Here is a 19,514-nt window from a genome sequence, read left to right as displayed (position 1 = left end):
ATCCACAAGTCATTACTGGAAGTGGTTAGCTTAGTCAGTCGGTGCCCTAAAATCTAAGCGTTAGTGTTGTGAGGATCCAGAGTCTTGACGGGAGAACATCTCGACTAAAGCTACTAAGAGAAGGAAGGAAGATAGACCTGAAACTAATAACGCTTTAATTCTTAATAGTTTCAGATTACATGTCACGTGTCGTCAAAGACTGATGCTTAGGTTTCAGGGTACGGACTTACTTAACTATTCGCTTTCATTGTTGAACAGTCGATTGATGAACTATCGCCTCCTCAACCGTGAAAGAAGTTTGTAACTTAAGAAGGGTTTTTGTGCTCTATGGACGTGTTGTGCCCAAAAGTATAGTTCAATTAGAGCAGTGACCCTCCCCCAACTACCTTTGCACCGTCCACTTACGCAACTGCAACGAGTTTCTGGACATTTCGAGCCGAAGATACTTTTGCCCAGCATTCAGTTGTTCTGGGCCTGAGACAACCTATCATTCTTTTGTTTTAGTGCTTGCTTGGTAGTAAGTTCTCCAATTTGATAGGGAATACTCATCCCCAGTGCACAAGATTAAGCAGAAAATGTGTTTATAATGGGATCCATTATACATCAAATGAGCACATATAAATGTACATAACCGATTATCTGTTGTTATCGTGGACGGTACTGCTGTCGGTCCATTAGGGAGTTGCTCTCTTGATTCTCCACTGGTTTGAGTTTTCTCCACTACGAACGACAAGCTCCTCTCTACACCTTTCTTCTACTTCTTCTTATGATGATGCATGAATAGGACTACGTACTCTTAGCAATGTCGTTCTTCTTAGGGGCCTCTAAAAGCTTTATTTTTCGTTGATTTCTCCTCTATTCCTTGTAAGTGCATGATCTACGTTTTTTGTAATCTTCGTTGTAGTAAATCCCAAAATTCCCCTTGGAAGAACGAAGGCATGCCCAATTACATGTAAAGTGGGACGGAAATCCTATTCCTACCGACAGTCTAACAAAAGTGAATGGAAATTAGACTCCTGGAAACTATGTTCTTATAGGCAACCATGGAGCAAAACAGTATAAAACGAATGTAAAAAGATTATTGAAACTAGGCGATCCTGTTCATGGATTACCAAACGAGAAAACAAAAAACAGAATAATATGAAGAACGGGATTAAAAGAGCTCTGAGAAGGAGGTCAGCGATCGCCTTCACCCAGAGCGCAACGCATCATCCCGATACAACACGTTTTGCAGCTCAACTAATTTGCAGTCGGCGCAGCAATTTTTTGCTCGAATGGAAACAATGCACGCTCGATTAGCGCAGTATGGAAGGAATATCGTTGTCGACCGAACCAACAGAAGTAAGCAGCGTTGCCTGTCTACATACCTCTGTGAGACCATCAGTAACTGATGCTTCTGAAATGCACCGAATGATCCAAATTCAAGTCCAGAATGGCCTAAATTTCATATTAAGTCGAAACTCATTTAGTGAATGCCCGCGGTAAGTGCACTACAGTTCTTTTTATAAGAATCGTAAATGGGTGGGTTCGATATTGTAGGACGGGATTTTCGCTCAGGTCAAGAGCTCGACTTATCCAGCAAAGTGCGAGCGAATCACCTAAGCATTTGAATCATAAGTGAAGTCATTTTGAACCGACTATAGACTGAATTATTACTGAAATTGTTGTCTTATTTACAAACAGGTCACTGAACAGTTAAATTGTCAATTTTACAAAGACTCGAACATCTCTTGGCGCACTCACACATTCTGCTGCGCACGTTCGACTCTTCCATGTAGTATCACATGTTTCAGGAAACTATGGTGATGACGACGTTTCGACGGGAAGAGGAGTCCACGTAAGATCAAACCTCTTTATTACAGTAAAAATTAACAATCTAAACGGAACTGTAGACACAGAACTGTAGCACCGGTTTTGATATGTGGAATGCATGGTGATTAGACTGTAATCAAATGGCAAAGGTTACATGATTTGGCGCAGTCGCGAAGCATGGATCCAGGTGCGGTTCTGAAAAAAAAATTGTTTATAAAAAAAAATAACGTGCTTAGGTCTGGAATGGGAACGTACGAGCAGAGCTGCGGTGAAGACTGCAACCAACTTCGGCAAGTTGGTAATCGATCAATGCATTTCTCTCTACGGAGGATCGTTAATTCGGCTTGTCTCGCTGAATAGAAACGATTTTGGCTTGAAGGCAGCATGCCACAGAATTCACGATGTTGGAATCCTCTTGAAGAATGTAGGGTTCGATTTCAAGGTAATTTTCCTTCTCCTCACCGAATTTTGACTAGTGGTTTACTTTACTTCACAATATCAGTGAACTGGCGCACCAACGTTATTTAAGACGTTGATTCCGTAGAAAGAAAGTAATGAAGTGATCCACCAAGTCACAGCAGGTGGAGTAGAGCGAAATGCCAGCCGATTTCTGCATAAAGGAAATTGACTAGAATTGAGTTGGCGTTCTTCTATATTTAAGAAGATGATTTTTCTAATGCATGATAAATGGTGAGAATGCTAATCCAAGGCAGCAATCGCTTGGAAGCCGAGAACTCTTCACCGATAGGTAGAGACGGTGTTCACAACTACAGCAAAGAAAGTCCATCGTGCACTCCCTCTTTTAGTCTAGAAGAGAAAAGTGGTCACTCCGCACGACGAGCTAACAGGTACGACGAAAATGGCCTGAGGCATCTTCGTAGTTTTTCCTGCGCCAAAGCACAGGAAAAGGTTACGTGGAAGGATAACGTTGATCGACGATTGCGAACTCTTCGGAAAAAAGGGTCAATTCTTCTCGTCGTTATGTGAGTTCACGCGGCAAGTCAAACCCGTCAAATTGGTTCGTTGCGTACGACTTTTTGCGCCTCCATGCGTTTTGAATAAAACCATAAAGAAGAATGTACGGTTTCATAATTTTGCTCCGAACGCGATGAGAGAAGTCACCCTCTCTGATGGTGGTCATTGATCTTGATGAATCCATTTATGCCCATTGCAATAATATTCTTTCTGGGACTGAAAATGATTGAAGAAAATGGGAACAAAAACGACTGAAAGGAAGAAGTGGAAAGCTTAGGGGCTTACGAGGAAAATGTTAAGCAGCAAGCGGGGCATGGCATTCTTGAAATGCAATATTACAAGAAGTGGGTGTGGTAAGAAGTTCTGCACGGTCTATGGTTCGAAACCGCTCCAAACAAACTGAGCCAGACAAGCTTTTCATCCCTTCAGTGTAAATTGCATACGCAGTTAAAAATGCTTTATACATCAACTGAGCTCCGCAGGTCATTGTATAGGCCGCGTACACATTCAATAACTCTAAAGAATTCTGAATCGAAGACATTGTCACACCCTAAGGCGGTTTGGTCAACCAACCAAGCACTTGTCTTTCCTTTAGTGTTTGCCACAAGCGCGAGCGGCAGGGTTCCCTGTCTCCACAGAACCGTTTCTTCTAGGGTATCTTGACCTCGCCAAAATGTTAAATGAAGCCGGTGGCCGTAAAAGCGGCGCTTTGATTTTTAAGTGGCGAGTTTTCGAGTTCTTGTTGTCCAGTCATGAATTTCGGAGATATACCTTGTAGTTCGGAGATATACCTTGTAATGTTACACATCACCGGTACCGGGTGCCTTGAATGGGATTTTTTTTTGGCGATTACGAAACTTCACCAAAAACATTTCCCGGCGAACCGGGAATTATTTTTGGTGAAGCTGTAAATTCAGGAATTTGATCGAGATGAGCACAGACGATCCTCTTCAGTGTCCTGCAGCTAACTGGGCTACTAATGGCCTCAGATGGATATGCTTTACAATGAGGCAAGCTACGTTGTATAGTCCTTTCTGGACGTCGAGAACACGAAAAGAAACGTGATGCCCACTCTCGATTGTAGAGAGTTGGAGTGGCTTGAATTTCTCCATGAAGTTGAGGAAATTGACGAAGTGCAAAGCACTGGTTTTTGGATCTGGATCGATCATCACTTGTTTCAGAATCTTCTTAAAGTAGTTGTTCACCTTTAAAGATCTCTGTTTCTTGCGGTTCGCTGAACTCGTTGGTTAATTCATCAGAAACTTTGGTAGCTTCATGAAAGATCTTTTTAATCTTGTTTTTTTTTAAATACAAGCATGCTAGTTTATGGAAATACAAGGTTTTTTCACCTACTTTGACTTGCTTTCGCTTGGTTGACGATCTCATCCAGTACGACGGTTACACCGGCCCAGGTTTCCTTTGCTGTTGGTATGAGTTGATTTTTATCGAGTACGAATCCGTTCCACTCTGAAATTGCATAGCTTTTTTAAAGTTTGTTATGTGAACCCTAGATTTACGCGGGCGAATGGGCTAAGAATGTTTTAAGATCGCTGAGGTGTATGCTTTTATACACAGTTATAGCCAACGCCGAACCACTTCAGTCGGACAACAACAGTGCGCGCGAATTGGGTCAAGCTAGAGTGAGAAGAAATCATCGAGAAATAGGAGAAATGTACGCGCCTTCCGAGAAGCGGTCACTCGGCTGTGCAATATCACCTTCGGCTGCACCACGTAAAAGACCTAATCTAGATCTAAGATCGCTGAAGTGTATGCTACCCATCACCGGCTTTTTTACAGGCATGAGAACCTGAGGCACGATGCCAGGAAATTGGCGATGTTGGAATCTTCCCGCGAAAAGATAGCGTTGAGGGTGTAGATCGCGAATACGAGCGCGACCCTGCGCATTTTCCCCTAATCCTAGTGAAAGCGGCGTGGGAAAGTATTGTCGGTCGAATTTTCCTGCGAGACATTTACGAACGTGTCACGTATGCGATCTCATACAAACGTGACGTGTCCTGTGGAGTGCTGACGCTGTCTCTCCTGCTCTAGATATCCTTTCGGTTCCGAATCTGAAGTTCGTTTCTGACGCACTTCTCTTTCCACTTTGCACTTCTGCTATTCTTATTAGGATTCGATTTGTATGCCGAATGAGCGCTATTCTTCGTTCTCAGCGTGAAAATAACCCAAAAAGTTCTCCCGGACGGTTTCAAAATCAAAAGTAAAAAAGAAAAGCTCCTCCAATTACAATTGTTTAAATGAGAGTTACTTAAAATCTCTTTGCTGAGGTCTTGTCGAGAAATGGGAGAATCTTCGCAAGAAATTTTCCAGGTCTTTAAAAAAGGACTTAAGAATTTTTTTATCCTTGAGCAGAGAGAGCATTCAGCGCATTCTTCTTTTTGAAGGTTTGATACTAGAGAAGGGTGAAAAGTAAAGAAGAGGAGGAAAGGGTGTTAAAAAGGAGCAGACGAAAGGAAAGATCTATCATACTACTTGCAGAATCCTTTATTTGTAAAAATATACCTATAATACCTTCGTAGGTTGGTCGAAGTTCTATAGTATATGAATATTTGACCTTGAGAGTTTGTTTGGCCCAATCCGTGGATCCTCCAGAAAAAGCGTCTGCAAAATTTTGCTATAGATACACGGTGTTGATCGGAGTGTAAAAACTTACAGATTATTTCCGGCCCTGTACCATGCCTATATTTTGTGCCGTACATCTTTTCAAGTTCTGCTACTGCTTTTCTAGCAACTCTTCTCTGAAATTTTTATAATGTTTGAAATGACAATGATTCAATTTTTCGTCTTTTGAGTCCATCTCGTCCATGCGCTTCTTTAGGTTGAATGATCTAAGCGAACAGATTTTTGTCGCTCATTAGAAAATAGAGCATTGAAATGTTCGGGAGTTTCTACTATCCAGAGGTCTAAATAATCAAATTACAGGATGATCGGAAATTTCTGGAGATCGGATATTCGAAAGTGCGCTCGAGAGGGTCGCAGGTTGCAGCGGTGATTAGAGGGTAGAATATGAGCTGGTGCAATATGCATATATATATCCTGGATATATATACAACGTGGGTTTTCTTCATTATGTTGTTCGCTATGCTATGGTAAGGTTTCTGTATTATGAGTTGTCTTTGAATTGTTTCTTTGTTATATCATATGTTGTGGAGTGATGAGAGGTTTAATGGGGGAAGATCACACGCGTCTTTGATTTTCTAGGCTCTGAAGAAAGCGACGAAACGATCGCTAGAAGAAAATAGCTAAAGATCGATTAAAAAAAAACCATTTTCGTCTACTCAAATTATAATACAGTAGAGGACCGGTAAAATACTCAAGCAGATACTGCAGCTCTGTCAAATTAGAATTAGAAGTGATTCTGGAAGAAGTTGTAATACCGTTGATGTGTTGTGCAAAAAGCACTGTCGTGAAGTATAGTCGTGTCAAAATAGCATAAAGTACGGCGCAGTGGCTAAATGGCTAAAACTCCAACCGCTGTCTCCCCTGCGCTTGAAAGCGGCGAGAGAGCGGTTGGAGGGTGGGACCTTCGCGAACTGCAGGGATGCCACCAAAGGTTTCACTACGACCCTATCCGCTGCTGTCCTCCGCACCACTTCGTGCACAGCTGCTTACCCACAGCACCGTGCTTCATTTTTTTCACCTTACTAGTTTATGCCCAGAGTTTGCCACTTATTACAACTTGCTGTGATTACAACTGCAGATTACAACTATTGTGAAAATTCTGTATTTTAAAGCTTTCGTAGTTGAGAAATTACAATATTCGAAGATTTTGAAGGTTGAAAGGCTTCCATGCTTCGAGAAGGTGAGAAGTAAAGCTAAAGTTCAGAAATCTGGTAAAAAAAAAGTAGCGAGCGCATAGCGACACTTCGAAATAAGCCTTTATTGCCTCATCGAACTTTTTAGCACGAGGGTCCGCCAAAAGGTTTTAGGCTAGCTGTGAAGCTCCTACCGTATCGTCTATGTCCGGGGCATAGGTGAACTTCCGGTGTGAATAGGAGTAGATCCATAGTTGTGAATAGGCATGCAGTGTGATGTAGCCTTCTAGTCGCCCTCTAAGACTGAGGAGGAAATTTGAGAATGCACTGAAATAGTGTCGATTTAGCAGTACTAAGTAGGTAATGTAATGGTAATGAACGAAGCAAATTTGGACTACGGTACTGGTGGCACTTTTGGTTCAATTCCTTTGCAAAGAAGATTAGATATGGAGATTTTTGAATGTTACCGTGACTCTGGTTCACTAAAGGCAGTTGCTCCGTGGTAGATCTCCGAGCAAGGATAGCGTGAAGCACCAATTTCTAAGGGAAAATGCATTGATGTCAATCCTTAATGCAAAATCTATGGAGAAGTGTCTTACCAGCAAAACGGAAATCGAAATTTCTGTTTAGGTCGACGCCTTGACAGCAAGCGTTAGAGATACCATCGAATGCGCATGCCTTAGCTGATCGAGATTTCCTCCACATGCGAGCCTGAAGGCATTGAGTACTAGCCGGTGAGTGAATGATCAGCAGCAATTTTTTGTGATGATGAATATTGAATATTGTGGTTTCGACACCTTGTTCGGGAATGAACGACTAAAGAATTCATTGGCACCCATAAAGTTCGTAGTGGATGAGAGGAGACGACGTTGCTTTGAACGTAAAGTTTTCAAAAAAAAAAAAAGCCCCACAGCTGTATAGGTTGGGTTTTCGTGCATTCGTACGCAGCTGGCTTGCACTTACCCTAGGATTTGTCCTATCAGTGCGTGTGTACTCATAACCATCTGGATTCAGAACTGGGAAGATGTAGATCACAAGGTTATGAAGGTAGTTGCGAATATTTGGATCTTCCTCACGTCCATTAACAATCTGAAATTTTTTTTTATTGAATAGTAAAGCAACTTCTACACTGTCCGGAAGTTCCTCAAAAAGCATCGCTTTGTTTTCTAATTGTAAGCGTGCAAAAACTTGTTTTAATACATAATTTTCATAGTCCGTAAGTAGTTTATACACCCACCAGATTGATGAAGTACATGCCAGTATGGACCGCCACCCATTCCCGAGCATGGATCCCAGCATCGATGACGACAATTTTTTTGTCGGGCGTGTCTCTTCCAAACTAGAGGTTCCACAACAACATTTGGGATTGTCGCGAACGTGTAATTAAAATTTCACCTGTAATCCTATTATGCTCCTCCCTTCACTGCTAGGGCCAATATCGACAACCTTAGCAATATCAGGTATGCTATCCGCTATACGTTTCATCCAAGTGACAATAGTGGAGTATGAATAGTATTCTCCCATTCTGAATTAGCAAACTGCTGTAGTTGAAGGCAGTTAGTATATTTGCCTTTTACTATAAGAAATGATGCCTTTAATCGTTCTGAGAAATGGCGTGGGGAATGGCTTTCGAATTCGTATTCTCCTTCGAGGCATACTATTCTCCTTCTCATACAACGCACCAGTCCTGTTCGCGAACCACGTCTGCGTACAAACGGACGATAGACAGTGATGTTTTCTCAACAGCCCATTCAAGGAAAACCAATGGAAAACCTGCCAAAGGACCCGGCGCGTATACAAAGGTGGTGTTGTAAGGTGCCTTTTTTTATTTTTGTTTTGTTAGCGAAAACTGAAAGTAAAGTGAAAATTCGAATTCGAAGACCGCTTCTCACGTCGTCTTTCAGAACGATTAGGTAGAATTGGGTCTGAACAAGCTTATACTCGTAATCCACACCTCTAACGCTATCTTTTTCTCTGGACGTCCCAAAATCGTCATTTTTGTGTTAGGCTGTCTCAAATGCAACGTGAAATTTTCGATATTGGGTGATTCTCTGCACGAATAGATAAGAGCAAGTGTTTGGTTAAAGGCACCATCCCAAGAATCTGAGGTGGTACGGACTTCAGGTGGAGTATTCGTATACGGGATCGTGTATTAAGGAGAGGGTGTGATTCCGTCCATTTCTTCCTAATTGCCGTAAAAACGACCTGGAAGATACGGCTTCGAGCGTCCCGGCGCGTTATTTTCTACAACGAGTTCGATTGGAGCGCGCCAGCCGTGTGCACATGCCGCATCTTCCGGGCCGTTTTTTTACGTCAATTAGCAAGAAATGGACGGAATCACCCACCTCTCCATAGTCTACGATCCCGGATACGAATACTCCACCTGAAATCCGTACTGCCTCAAATTTGTGGGGTGATGCTTTTAAAGGAATATTGAGTCCAATCTGTCCTACAGTCATGAACTAAACCCCAGCTTGTGTCTACTTGGGCAGAGATCCCAACACTGAAAATTTTTGATACCTTTGCGTTTGACCCGAACGGACACACTAAAGGACACATAGGACATCAGAATGTAAAAAATTGTAAAATGTATAATTGTAATAATATAATTGTAATGTATAATTGTGAAAAATCTAACAACAGAAATTTATACTAGTGGTTCGTTGTAGTGACATAGTTTTGCATTGATAGTTCATGCTATAGATGAGTAGTCAAAGATTTTGGAGTGATTGGAAAAGAATCAGATTTTGACGAGAATTTGTGCGAACAAGGTAGTGAGTAACCTACAGTAACTTACCTTAACTTGCTGACAAAACTGCCGGTGTCGTCATGCATGCGAACGAATTCCTTTCCTGTAATGCCTCTATCATTTATATTGATTGGGCCCTCTTTTTCGATAAGCATTCTAAAACAATTGTATTCAAACACAGAACATGGCCTCGAGAATTTCATGAACATTCTTTTTGAGATCTTCGATAGCGATGTGATAGGGGTATTGGTGCTGCTTGAGAAAATGTGAGAACTTCTCGATGAACGATGGTGACACCATGATATCGACTGTGTTATTCACTACACTTGGTGCATGCCAGAAGTCGGCTTCCTTAAAATGTAAAACATGGACATGATGTTAAACATCGTGAACTACATTCTATGCTCCGGACTCACATCACTTTTCACAGTTTCGAACAACTTGATCATTTTTTGCAGCTGTAGTGCTGTTGTAGGGACGACTCGAAAGACTTTGAATGGTCTGCAGTTCGTTCCAGGCTATTAAGTGCACTCGTTTTGAGTAATTAATAAATTGGTTACCTATCATCATCTGCCTGTATATCATCTACTGAAGCTTTTACCAGCAACAAATATGTACAGACAAGCCATAATAACATCTGGAAATGGATTTGATTAGGTGTAATAATAATGTGGATGAAACAACGGATTGTGAAGAAGATTGAACGAATGAACAAATCGTGATGTACATACTGTCTTTTTCTCGCTTTTGTCTAACTATAGACAAAGCAGTTACGCTATGTTGATTTGACACGAACTGTCAGATCAGTGAACTCTGATTTGCGATGGGAGAGCTAATAGCGATCGGATTCATATGGATAACGTCGCGTAGCTCACTGTAGCAAATAAATGACCGTATATGTTTCGGCAAGCCAATGAAGCATTCGCTTCTTACGTATCTAATATATTGTTTACCCGTCCTTGGTAGTTGGCTGTGATACGGATTTCAGTCTTCACAAAGGTAACAGTTGCTTGCTGTGTTGCTAGTTGATATATTAGCTGGTAACGACATATTCAGCTCAACAATCTCTTCACCTGCTCGCTTCGGTCCTAGTCACCCGTTTTTCAGAATGGTTAGCAAGAATTGAGCGTGAAGGCACCTATACTCGTAATCCAAGTGTTTGAAGTTCGCGACGGTCTCACCTCTACTCTAACCGCTTTCTTCACCGTGTCACCGCTTCGAGTTCAACCGCCTACGCAACTGCACCGTGCTTCGTGTCGTTTTAACTCTACTATAGCTCGCTAAACTTAAGGGCAGACTACCACGAAACTGAGAGTTGGGATCTCTCCACGAATATGTAAGTTTACAAGAGTAGGTCACGACTACGAGCTCGATCACACACAATTTCCTTTAGTTATCGAGAAAACGGCGTGAGAAACGTAATGATTGATCTTCGATCAGTCGATCTTGTTCGCTCTAATTTATGGACATCGAGATATAATGATAAAGATCAAATTGAGACGAGTTATGAAAAAAACGAAGGTGTGCATACGTGTCTTTTTTGTACAAGAATGAAAAAGGGTGAAGTCTGACGTATTAATCTGCTTGGGATGCGTCAACATTTAAAGGCAGCATACCACGAATCTGAGGTGGTGCGGATTTCAGATGGAGTGTCTGTATCCGGGGTCGTAGATAATGGAGACGGGGGTAGTTCCGCTCATCTCCCTGCATCACTGCAAACAGCCGCCTTCAGAATGCTGTTTTGTACGACGCCATCTATCGCAACACCCCACCCCTTTCGCCGCCTCCGCACTGCGATTCGTGGAAGATCAGTTCGGACTGCACCGATAGGCAGTAAGGGACGTTACGCGTGCAAGGGTGGCGCGATGCAATAGAAGGCATCGTACAAAACAGCATTCAGGGTGCGGCTGCTTGCAGTGATTCAGGGAGAGATGAGCGGAACCACTCCGGTCTCCATAATCTACGACCCTGTATACGGATACTCTGCATGGAATCCGTACCACTTCAGATTCGTGGTATGCTGCCTTTAATTACATTTCGGAATGGTTGAGGTTTTATGAACAGATGTTGGACTGTACAATGACTGTGGGTGCAGCTGATGCACCAACTCAGTGTTTTATTCCTCCAGACAAGTCTGGTCTCAATTTATCGACTCCGGAATGATGAGAGGTTAGGTCAGCATTAGTGTGGTTGGGAGGCATTCATCGTACGGTCACGATGAATGGCTATCATACATGACCAACAACGGCAACAAACTAATCAATATGTTTTCCGTCACTGTTTGCTACCCCTTCTACTTGAACAATTTCTTGATGCCGTTTTGACGAAGATTCCCATTTTCGTACGTAGCAACAATTTCTGAGTTGTAGATTTGCTTATCACACTCTCTTCGTACTCTCTTCGTACATGGCGCGCGTTTTGGGTAGCGTCGGGGGCCTTCATGCCCCGACGAAAGGTGAAGAAGAGTAAAGGTGGAAACACCTGTTCTTCTCATCTTAAAAATCCTTCTTGGTTGGGTTACATTATTACAACGTACATGGAGAAAAGAAAAAGATCTTTATAACGATGTTTATACTTTGGTCAAAAGACAAGTAATTTGTTAGCGAACAAAGTTTCAAATAAAAATGATGAAATTGTTCGAATCTAATTTAACATACCAATAAGAATGTTCAACCCAAGTGTTCGATGGGAGACCTTTTGGTGACACCAAAAAAGTCATGTTTATTTAAAGGTCAACCTATGAAGGTAGCCTGCAACCGCAGCAACAGGAAGCAACAGATTCGCGACAGTCTCACGCTGATCGGAGATTTCTACCGCATTTTTTAGACCACACTGATTACGCTGAGAGAGAGAAAATCCTAGAAGGATAAAGTCTCTGGTGCCTCAATCTGCTTGGGATGCGCCAACGCGTTTTCTTGCAATTCGTAATGCGCTGAAGGTTTGGAATGCGTGTTGGTCTATACAATCATTCGCTGGGTTGAACCGATGGTCAAATCAGTGATTTTATTCTTCTATACAAGTCTGGTAGGAACGATCGACCCCGAAGGGATGAAATGCTTGTTGGGCACTGTGCGGAATCGAACCTCCTACCAATCGTGTAGACAGCGGAACCTCTAGCCGACTGCGGAGGATTTGTTTTGAAGTTGAAATGAGGAACAAGAATCACAACTCCAGACTTTTTTTTGTGATCGCTCCGCTCCTTCTAAGTGATAAGTAAAGTTCAAAAGTGTTGAGCACCTTTCGTAAATTTTTGACACAAAATCAAAAGTGGTGATACAAAGAATAATGCGATAAACAACAAATGATGTGCTCGTTGCAGTTGGTTTGCGTAAAGTCATTTAGAAGAATGATGTTCGTCACGGACGTGTGGATTTCGTGAAAAAGAGGTTTCGAAAGTTTATAGTAGGGTCAAAACGATATGAAGCTCGGTGGAGTTACGTATATGGTTGCGCAGGAAGAGGCGCGGTGGAGCGTAGCAATAAGGATCGAGGGAGGACTCTTTTTAGCATCATTTATCGCCGTGGTTCACGATGGTCCCATGTCGATTTCAACCGTTATCTCCACCGCGCCGTTTCGAGCGCAGCCGCTTACGCAACTGCGCTGTGCTTCATGTCATATTGACCTGACTATAGAAAAAAGATGGGAGAGAATTGTACAAAATAAAGGAGAGTATATTTTAGATTCAAAAACCATAGTTCAATACAGTGACTTGCAAGGCTCAGATAAAGTATTGAGTATTTTTATTCTCTCATTCAAGACTATCAATTTGTCGAATTTGGAGAATGAAAGGGTTGGTTGCAGTTAAGTGTTGTGCAATCATCGTGCAGATGCCACGAAACCTCTTATCACTGCGCCACATCCGCCGCATGTGTCCTCGACATCACCACTATTCGGAAAGATTATTCGAAGTATTGGACAAAGCTCTCATTCTTCTCTCTTGTGAATTGTTAAGAAAGAATCGTATGATCAACATCAACATAATGATAAATGTCTTGCATTGAACCATGTAAACATACTTGCTACTGTTTGAGCATCTGTGTTCATCGTTGTGCACTATTAGAAAACAGAGCGTAGCAAAAATGCTGGGAAAGATAGAGGAGAAAGGATACGCCGGGATGTGCGTTGATGTACAGCACTATAAATGCTCCTACCGTAGCCATGAACAGTGTTCTAACGTTTGTCCTACTCGTGGTCCAATTTAGATATTTTCATGGTAAAGTTAATCCGACTGTCCCTCTTTCTATCCCAGCGCACCAATTTGGGCATTGGAGGCAAAATTGAACCCACCTCGCTACTTTTCGATGCAGGGCGCCAATGGGCGCCTTTGGATCCATTCAGTAGCGTCCAAAACGTTTCTCTTTCTTGCGGCGGCAAATTAATCCAACGACGTTTGACTTATTTCTCTGTTTCAGGCGTCAGGGATCCATGCTGACAATGCTGGTCTCGTTCAACTGCATTTTTTAACTGCAACAATACCACTCCTGGGCTGTGGGACCCGTCTCTCAGTCTCTTTTGGCGCCGATGCATCAACGTTTGACCCGTTTCTGCACAAACGCACCAAGCCGGAATTGAACATCTCTGGACTATTAATATCATTAATATTAATATTAACATTAATATTACCACTGTATTATTATTAAAGTATTTTTGTCTTCGTGATTGTATACATATACATACTCAAAAATTGAGACGGTGCAACAACATTGCTCTATGCTCTCTTGGTGATGTGGATTCACTCTTTCGCTTTTTTTGGCAGGAACAATAGCGTGTTGAGCCAGAACATGAATGTGTTTTTGTCAATATTTTGCCTGTTTCAGTGTTGAGAAGACATCAATTTTAATTTTGAGCAGAAGGTAATTAAAATTCCGAGCCCCAATTTCACACGTATAGATGTTTTCAATTTAGCTACAAAACTTAAGGAGAAAATCTTACTACCATTCATATCATTAGTTGTAATAACACTCATAACCGACTGTTACTGTTGAATTGGAAAAATCGACCGGAACAGCAAAGTTATAGTCCTTTCCCAAGAGTGCCTTTGTAGAAAGCAAACTAGCTAACTCCATCCTTTCGAAGAAAATTTGAAATTGTAAAATTAATAGATGATATTAGTCGATCAACAACGATCAATTCGTTAGTAAAACTGACGAAAAGAGGAAAACAGGCCAGAATCATGAGCAGAAAGTGAGTTTTATTCCGTTCTCTTTTTTTTTGTGTGTTTGGTTAGGCAAAATAGGATGCGTTGAAGGAGGTTCCCGTAGATTTTTGAGTGTGCTTCCGATCATTTATTCCCTGAGCAATTAGCGATTGAGTGGATCCTGTTCAGATTCACTGTTGTTGCCACTAAAATAATTGACTCTGTCTACCTAACGGTTATCACACGCTGCACCACTGGTTAGGATATAAATCACGAGCCAGCAAATTTTTTTTTTACAGAATTAGACAAACCCATTCTGGGATTTTCTCGTGAAAATTTTGAGGAGAAATATTGCGATGGGAAGTGATCACAAATTTGTTACCGTAGCAAAAGCAAGAAAAATCTTCACGTGATACATGAGATAAAGATGCATTTAATAGCATGAAACTACGTTCAAGAAAATTTTTGTGGAAAACAAGAAACTTTTCAGGTTTCAAAACTAAAGGAGATGAGGATTATCGATATTGGTACTTGTGAAAAAGAGAATGGATAGAAAAGAAAAAAGTTGTTGAGAAGTTGGATCGTTTGGACGAAAAAAAAAGATGCTTAAGAGAGGAACTTTCTGTATTTTTGACCTCTTAAAAGAAGAAGTAAAAAAATAAGATTTCTAGACTTCCTGTAGGCAATATATAGACAAAATTCACTCCCTCTCGCTCTTAATTGACCAATACACAAAATTTCATAACTGCATTGTTTTTTAATTGATTCAGTATTTTTTTTTGTTGATTTGTTTGAGCTGTAGCCAAGATTGGTATCGATATATCTATCAACGGCTAACGTTTTGGCGTTTTCGCCTTCGTCGGAGCCAGAAAAAAAAAATCAAAACGATTAGTGATTTATTCTCTCAAGTGCCCCTTCGGCCTACAGAAAGCATTCAAACGGTGGGTAAACATATCGGCTCATGCTTACCTCATTTTTTATTGATTTGATTACAGTAACGTAACAGACCACCACGTACCACAACTACGAGTCACAAGGATTTTTCTCCATCCAGATTAATTCATGATTCAATAATGTCGACCATTCTCAACATTCTTGTTTTTTACAGATTTTCCTTTAGTTGTGTAGTTCTCGGCATAAGTAATTACTATATTCTGAGCTACTTCCCTAGTATTCAGCTATATAGTAATCTATTTTCTATTATTCTACTGTATTCGACTACTACTATTATCTCTATGGTTTCTATGGTCTCTCATCTAAGACGGTTGTCTGTGTCTCCATCACCAACAAGCTGCGTGGTTTCGTCGAGAGATGTTGGTGTTTTCTCAAGGATACCCACCGTCGGCGCAATGTCCCGGAAGCATTCGCGGAAAAGTCTACGGGACCCTCCTTACCGTTTCTCCGGGGAAGTATGGAGAATACTATTTTGAATTAGCATTATTTTAATGAGATCCTTCAGATGGTATGGACCTACAATACACTTAACTTAACTGTAGAGATGGATGATATGGAGTAGAAGAAAAACAAGCTTCCGTCCAACTTCTCGGTTATTTCTAAGAAATGACACCATTTTGTGACTGAAAGAAACGGATACGCATTGTTTGCGCAAAGAAACAACCGTGGAAATGTCCGGGAGAGAATAAACGCTTGAACTATGTTGCAAATGCCGAGCATTCACGACCAGAAAACCATGAAATGATTCGAGAAGAAAAAAAACCAGGTAGTTTGACGGCGCTGATACTGACATAGCAATGCACGGTATCGTGTGAATGGCGCTGTTCTGCTATCGTTACCACTGATGTATTGCGACTTCGGCGGAACCCGTTCTCTGTAACAAGAAGTTTATCACACATACACACACGCACACACACACTGTCGTACACAGCAGCAGGTAGTTTTGTTCGCGCATTCGTCGCGCGCGCTTCCAACGCATCGGCCAGCGCGACGAATTGAAACGTCATTGTTTGGCGTTTGGTTGAATTGCGAAGATGACAACGATGAAGAAGTTGATCGAAGTGGACAATCAATCAATCGATAGAGTGGACATCTTAGACAAAGTAGTGATATACTCCATACTGCATGGCCAAAGACGAAGAAAAGACTCCAGAACATATATCTAGCCATTATCTAATTTTATTATTTATTTTTTCATTTATTTAACATTTAACATTTATTTATTTATTTAACATATATTCATTTGTATACTTATTTAACATATATTTACTTATTTATATATTTGTTTAACATGTTTTTTTTCTAATAAATTCATTTGGCGAATACATTTATTCAATAAATTATTATTTAGCGAATATATTTATTTAGTAAATTCATTTAGCGAAATCACAAACTACATGACGCTTCTTTCCGTTAACGTAATAGTTGCAACCGAACCTCTTTAGAAGTTTTATTTTTTTTCTCTTTTTTAGAACTATTAGTTTTCTTTTGACCACATGCTGACGTCATCACATACAAATGATTATTATTACTTGCACCGAACACATATCTACATTGTCACCTCATATATTCCCTGCTTCCATGGCAGTTAGGGGAATGATTGTGCTGCCGTTGAACCGAAATGTCGAAAGAAATCCGCTTTTTTTTTCTTTTTTTTGGGCATTGTATAAGTACACAAATGAAATAAAAATTCGATAAGGTTGTTGATTGTGGTTCGACATTGGAACAGAATATTTTCCAGTGGTCGTTGTTTACATATTACACTGATAAATAAATGAAGTTGTACATACACGTAATATGTATGTATGGAACAGTTTAGCGCAGTCGGTAAGAGGTTCCGCTATGGTTGCAGCATAGGAGGTTCGATTCCACCCTAGTGCCAACCGCGCCTTTCATCCCTCCGGGGTCAACAGATTGGTAACAGACTTGTCCAAGAGGTTAGAAACACTGACTTGACACATCGGCTACACCCCGAAAGTCACTGTTACAGGTTGTCAGGTTCCTTAACCTCAAACGACTTTGAATTGAACTAGACGTGTTGGTGGATCCCAAGCGGATTAACTGATGCCGGACCCTTCATTTTTATCGTTTAATATAAATATATATATATATATATACTATAACATTAATGCATACTGGGGAGCATTCCTTCCTTTTAGCTCTCTTTACCTCCAGCATATGTAAAAGCCATCTGTACCCACCGGTCAGCCGGGACCTATTCACTTAAAGGCATCACCCCACGGATCTGAGGTGGTACGGATTTCTGGTGAAGTATTCGTCTACGGGATCGTAGATTTTGGAGAGAAGGGTGATTTCGTCCATTTCTTCCTAATTGCCGTAAAAAACGGCCTGGAAGATACGGCTTCGAGCGTTTCGGCGCGCTATTTTCTACAACGAGTTCGATTGGAGCGCGCCAGCCTTGTGCACGCGCCGCATCTTCCGAGCCGTTTTTCACGGCAATTAGGAAGAAATGGACGGAATCACCCCCTCTCCATAATCTACTATAGGAATACTCCACCAGAAATCCGTACCACTTCAGATTCGTGGGGTGATGCCTTTAACCACTACAAGGTCTATGTCTGCTTAAAAATTCCTCATTTTGAAACGACAAGTCATGCGGTCAAAAAAAAAAAAAAAAAAAAAAAAAAAAAAAACAAAACTGACTTGTTGGGTGAAAATGACATTTGTATTTTTTAGAGTTGGGAGTGAGATAGGGTGTGCTCACAATAAGAAGACAAAGATGTTTAAGGATTTATTAAGAATTATCTATGCTAAAACTGATTTTCTGCGATAACCAAGATATAGTCGGGTCAAAACGACATGAAGCACGGTGCAGTTGCGTAAGCGGTTGCGTTCGGCGGAGTTAGGGATTGAAATCGTGGTGGGACCATCGCGAACTGCAACAATGAACACTGGCAGCAGGGGGCCCCCATTCGATCCTAATCGCTACGCTCCACCGCACCGCTTCAAGCGCAGCCGCTTACGTAACTACACCGTGTTTTTGATTCTACTATATGTTGGCGTGTATTCGTGCTGAACATTTAGTTTTCTACACTTCGATGATTTCCAGTAAACTTCAGCCATGATGGTGATTCTAGATGGATACAATCATTTCAACTTTATTTAAAAACGTTCTCATTAGTTCCTTAACATTTAACTTTAACATTTAAGTCATTTAACAGTTTCCTTCTTCCAGAGAGTATTCCTCCACAGTTATTGAGATCCTTTTAAGGACGACAAGACTTTTAAACGTCTTTTTGACGAGTGTAACTCCTTTCGTAGTGCCAAACATCAAGAGGTGCTGACAAATATGTTTTTGCAGGGGGCAAAATCGTAAACCATTGAAATTTCCATTGTGAGACGGGTTCTGTGCATTTTTGCTCATCATCGAAGTCCGTCCAGTTCCGTCCACGTCCATTGACTGTCATTGAATTGTTGTCCTTGTCAGTTAAAAAAAAAAACGTCAACCTATTTTTCTGTTGTTGCCCAATCGAGACACTTCATCTAAAGTTTCCGTCGACCTTGAATAAGGTCGCACGGCGCACTGCGTTCCCACTCGAACTGCATTCACCATCCAGTTCTTTAGAGATGATGTCTCGCAGCAAATATGTATGTAATCACAACATTTCTCGACAATTCATGTATTTTCTTGTGATGTAGGGAAAGTAATGAGAAAGGCCGAGAGTAATTTTACGGGAAATGTTCAATGTTCTGTTGAATACAACGCGTCCTTGTGGATTTTTGAGGTCGATTTAATTGAAAAACACGAGAAAATACAGTTGCTAGAGTGGGATTTAATTTTACTCTCGAAACACTGTCTTTTCTACATCTAATATTTGGCTGGAGAGTTGAAATGCAGGTTCTGAAACGAACGAAGAACGATTTTTACTTACAATGGCTCAGCATGATCTGCATCTCTATCTCGATCGTTTTCTCGTTTTTTTTTCTTCCTCAAGAATTTTCATACATTTCTTCGGGAAAAATGTAGTTGGGGGATTCATTGGCCCCCTTATTTCTCGACGCTCTAACTTTTTTCCTTTAGTAACTTTAGTTTAGATGTCATAGACCCTCTAAGACTAACGCATAGGCCTTAAAGGGCCGATTAATTTGATTA

The 19,514-nt window shown here is 41.1% G+C and overlaps 3 protein-coding genes across 6 annotated transcripts; 1 reads left to right on the top strand and 2 right to left on the bottom strand.

The window, feature by feature from the left end:
- Positions 1–1,989: 1,989 nt before the first annotated feature.
- Positions 1,990–5,808, top strand: RB195_004840 (uncharacterized protein; the record flags this gene model as incomplete). 3 transcript variants are annotated; one of them, XM_064182876.1, is made up of 3 exons in its annotated part: positions 1,990–1,999; positions 2,049–2,254; positions 5,728–5,808. In XM_064182876.1, the coding sequence occupies 3 exons, from the start codon at positions 1,990–1,992 to the stop codon at positions 5,806–5,808; spliced, it is 297 nt and encodes a 98-aa protein (XP_064034142.1). The 3 variants fall into 3 exon arrangements, with proteins under 3 accessions (XP_064034142.1, XP_064034143.1, XP_064034144.1); XM_064182875.1 differs by lacking the exon at positions 5,728–5,808 and adding an exon at positions 3,383–3,565; XM_064182877.1 differs by lacking the exon at positions 5,728–5,808 and having other exon boundaries at positions 2,049–2,284.
- RB195_004839 (uncharacterized protein) lies at positions 3,738–8,084 on the bottom strand (the record flags this gene model as incomplete). 2 transcript variants are annotated; one of them, XM_064182873.1, is made up of 10 exons in its annotated part: positions 3,738–4,021; positions 4,141–4,254; positions 5,308–5,406; positions 5,459–5,543; positions 6,755–6,887; positions 7,028–7,127; positions 7,223–7,376; positions 7,524–7,649; positions 7,798–7,899; positions 7,956–8,084. In XM_064182873.1, 10 exons carry the CDS (start codon positions 8,082–8,084, stop codon positions 3,738–3,740), a joined length of 1,326 nt encoding a protein of 441 aa, XP_064034140.1. The 2 variants fall into 2 exon arrangements, with proteins under 2 accessions (XP_064034140.1, XP_064034141.1); XM_064182874.1 differs by having other exon boundaries at positions 5,317–5,406; positions 7,028–7,100; positions 7,160–7,271.
- A 1,396-nt stretch (positions 8,085–9,480) lies between these two features.
- Positions 9,481–9,946, bottom strand: RB195_004838 (uncharacterized protein; the record flags this gene model as incomplete). Its single annotated transcript, XM_064182872.1, has 3 exons — positions 9,481–9,660; positions 9,726–9,810; positions 9,870–9,946. The coding sequence occupies 3 exons, from the start codon at positions 9,944–9,946 to the stop codon at positions 9,481–9,483; spliced, it is 342 nt and encodes a 113-aa protein (XP_064034139.1).
- Positions 9,947–19,514: the final 9,568 nt, after the last annotated feature.

This window comes from Necator americanus, chromosome I (genome assembly GCF_031761385.1).
Source record: "Necator americanus strain Aroian chromosome I, whole genome shotgun sequence".
Taxonomy (NCBI): Eukaryota; Metazoa; Nematoda; class Chromadorea; order Rhabditida; family Ancylostomatidae; genus Necator; species Necator americanus.
This window is presented reverse-complemented; position numbering and strand designations above follow the sequence as displayed.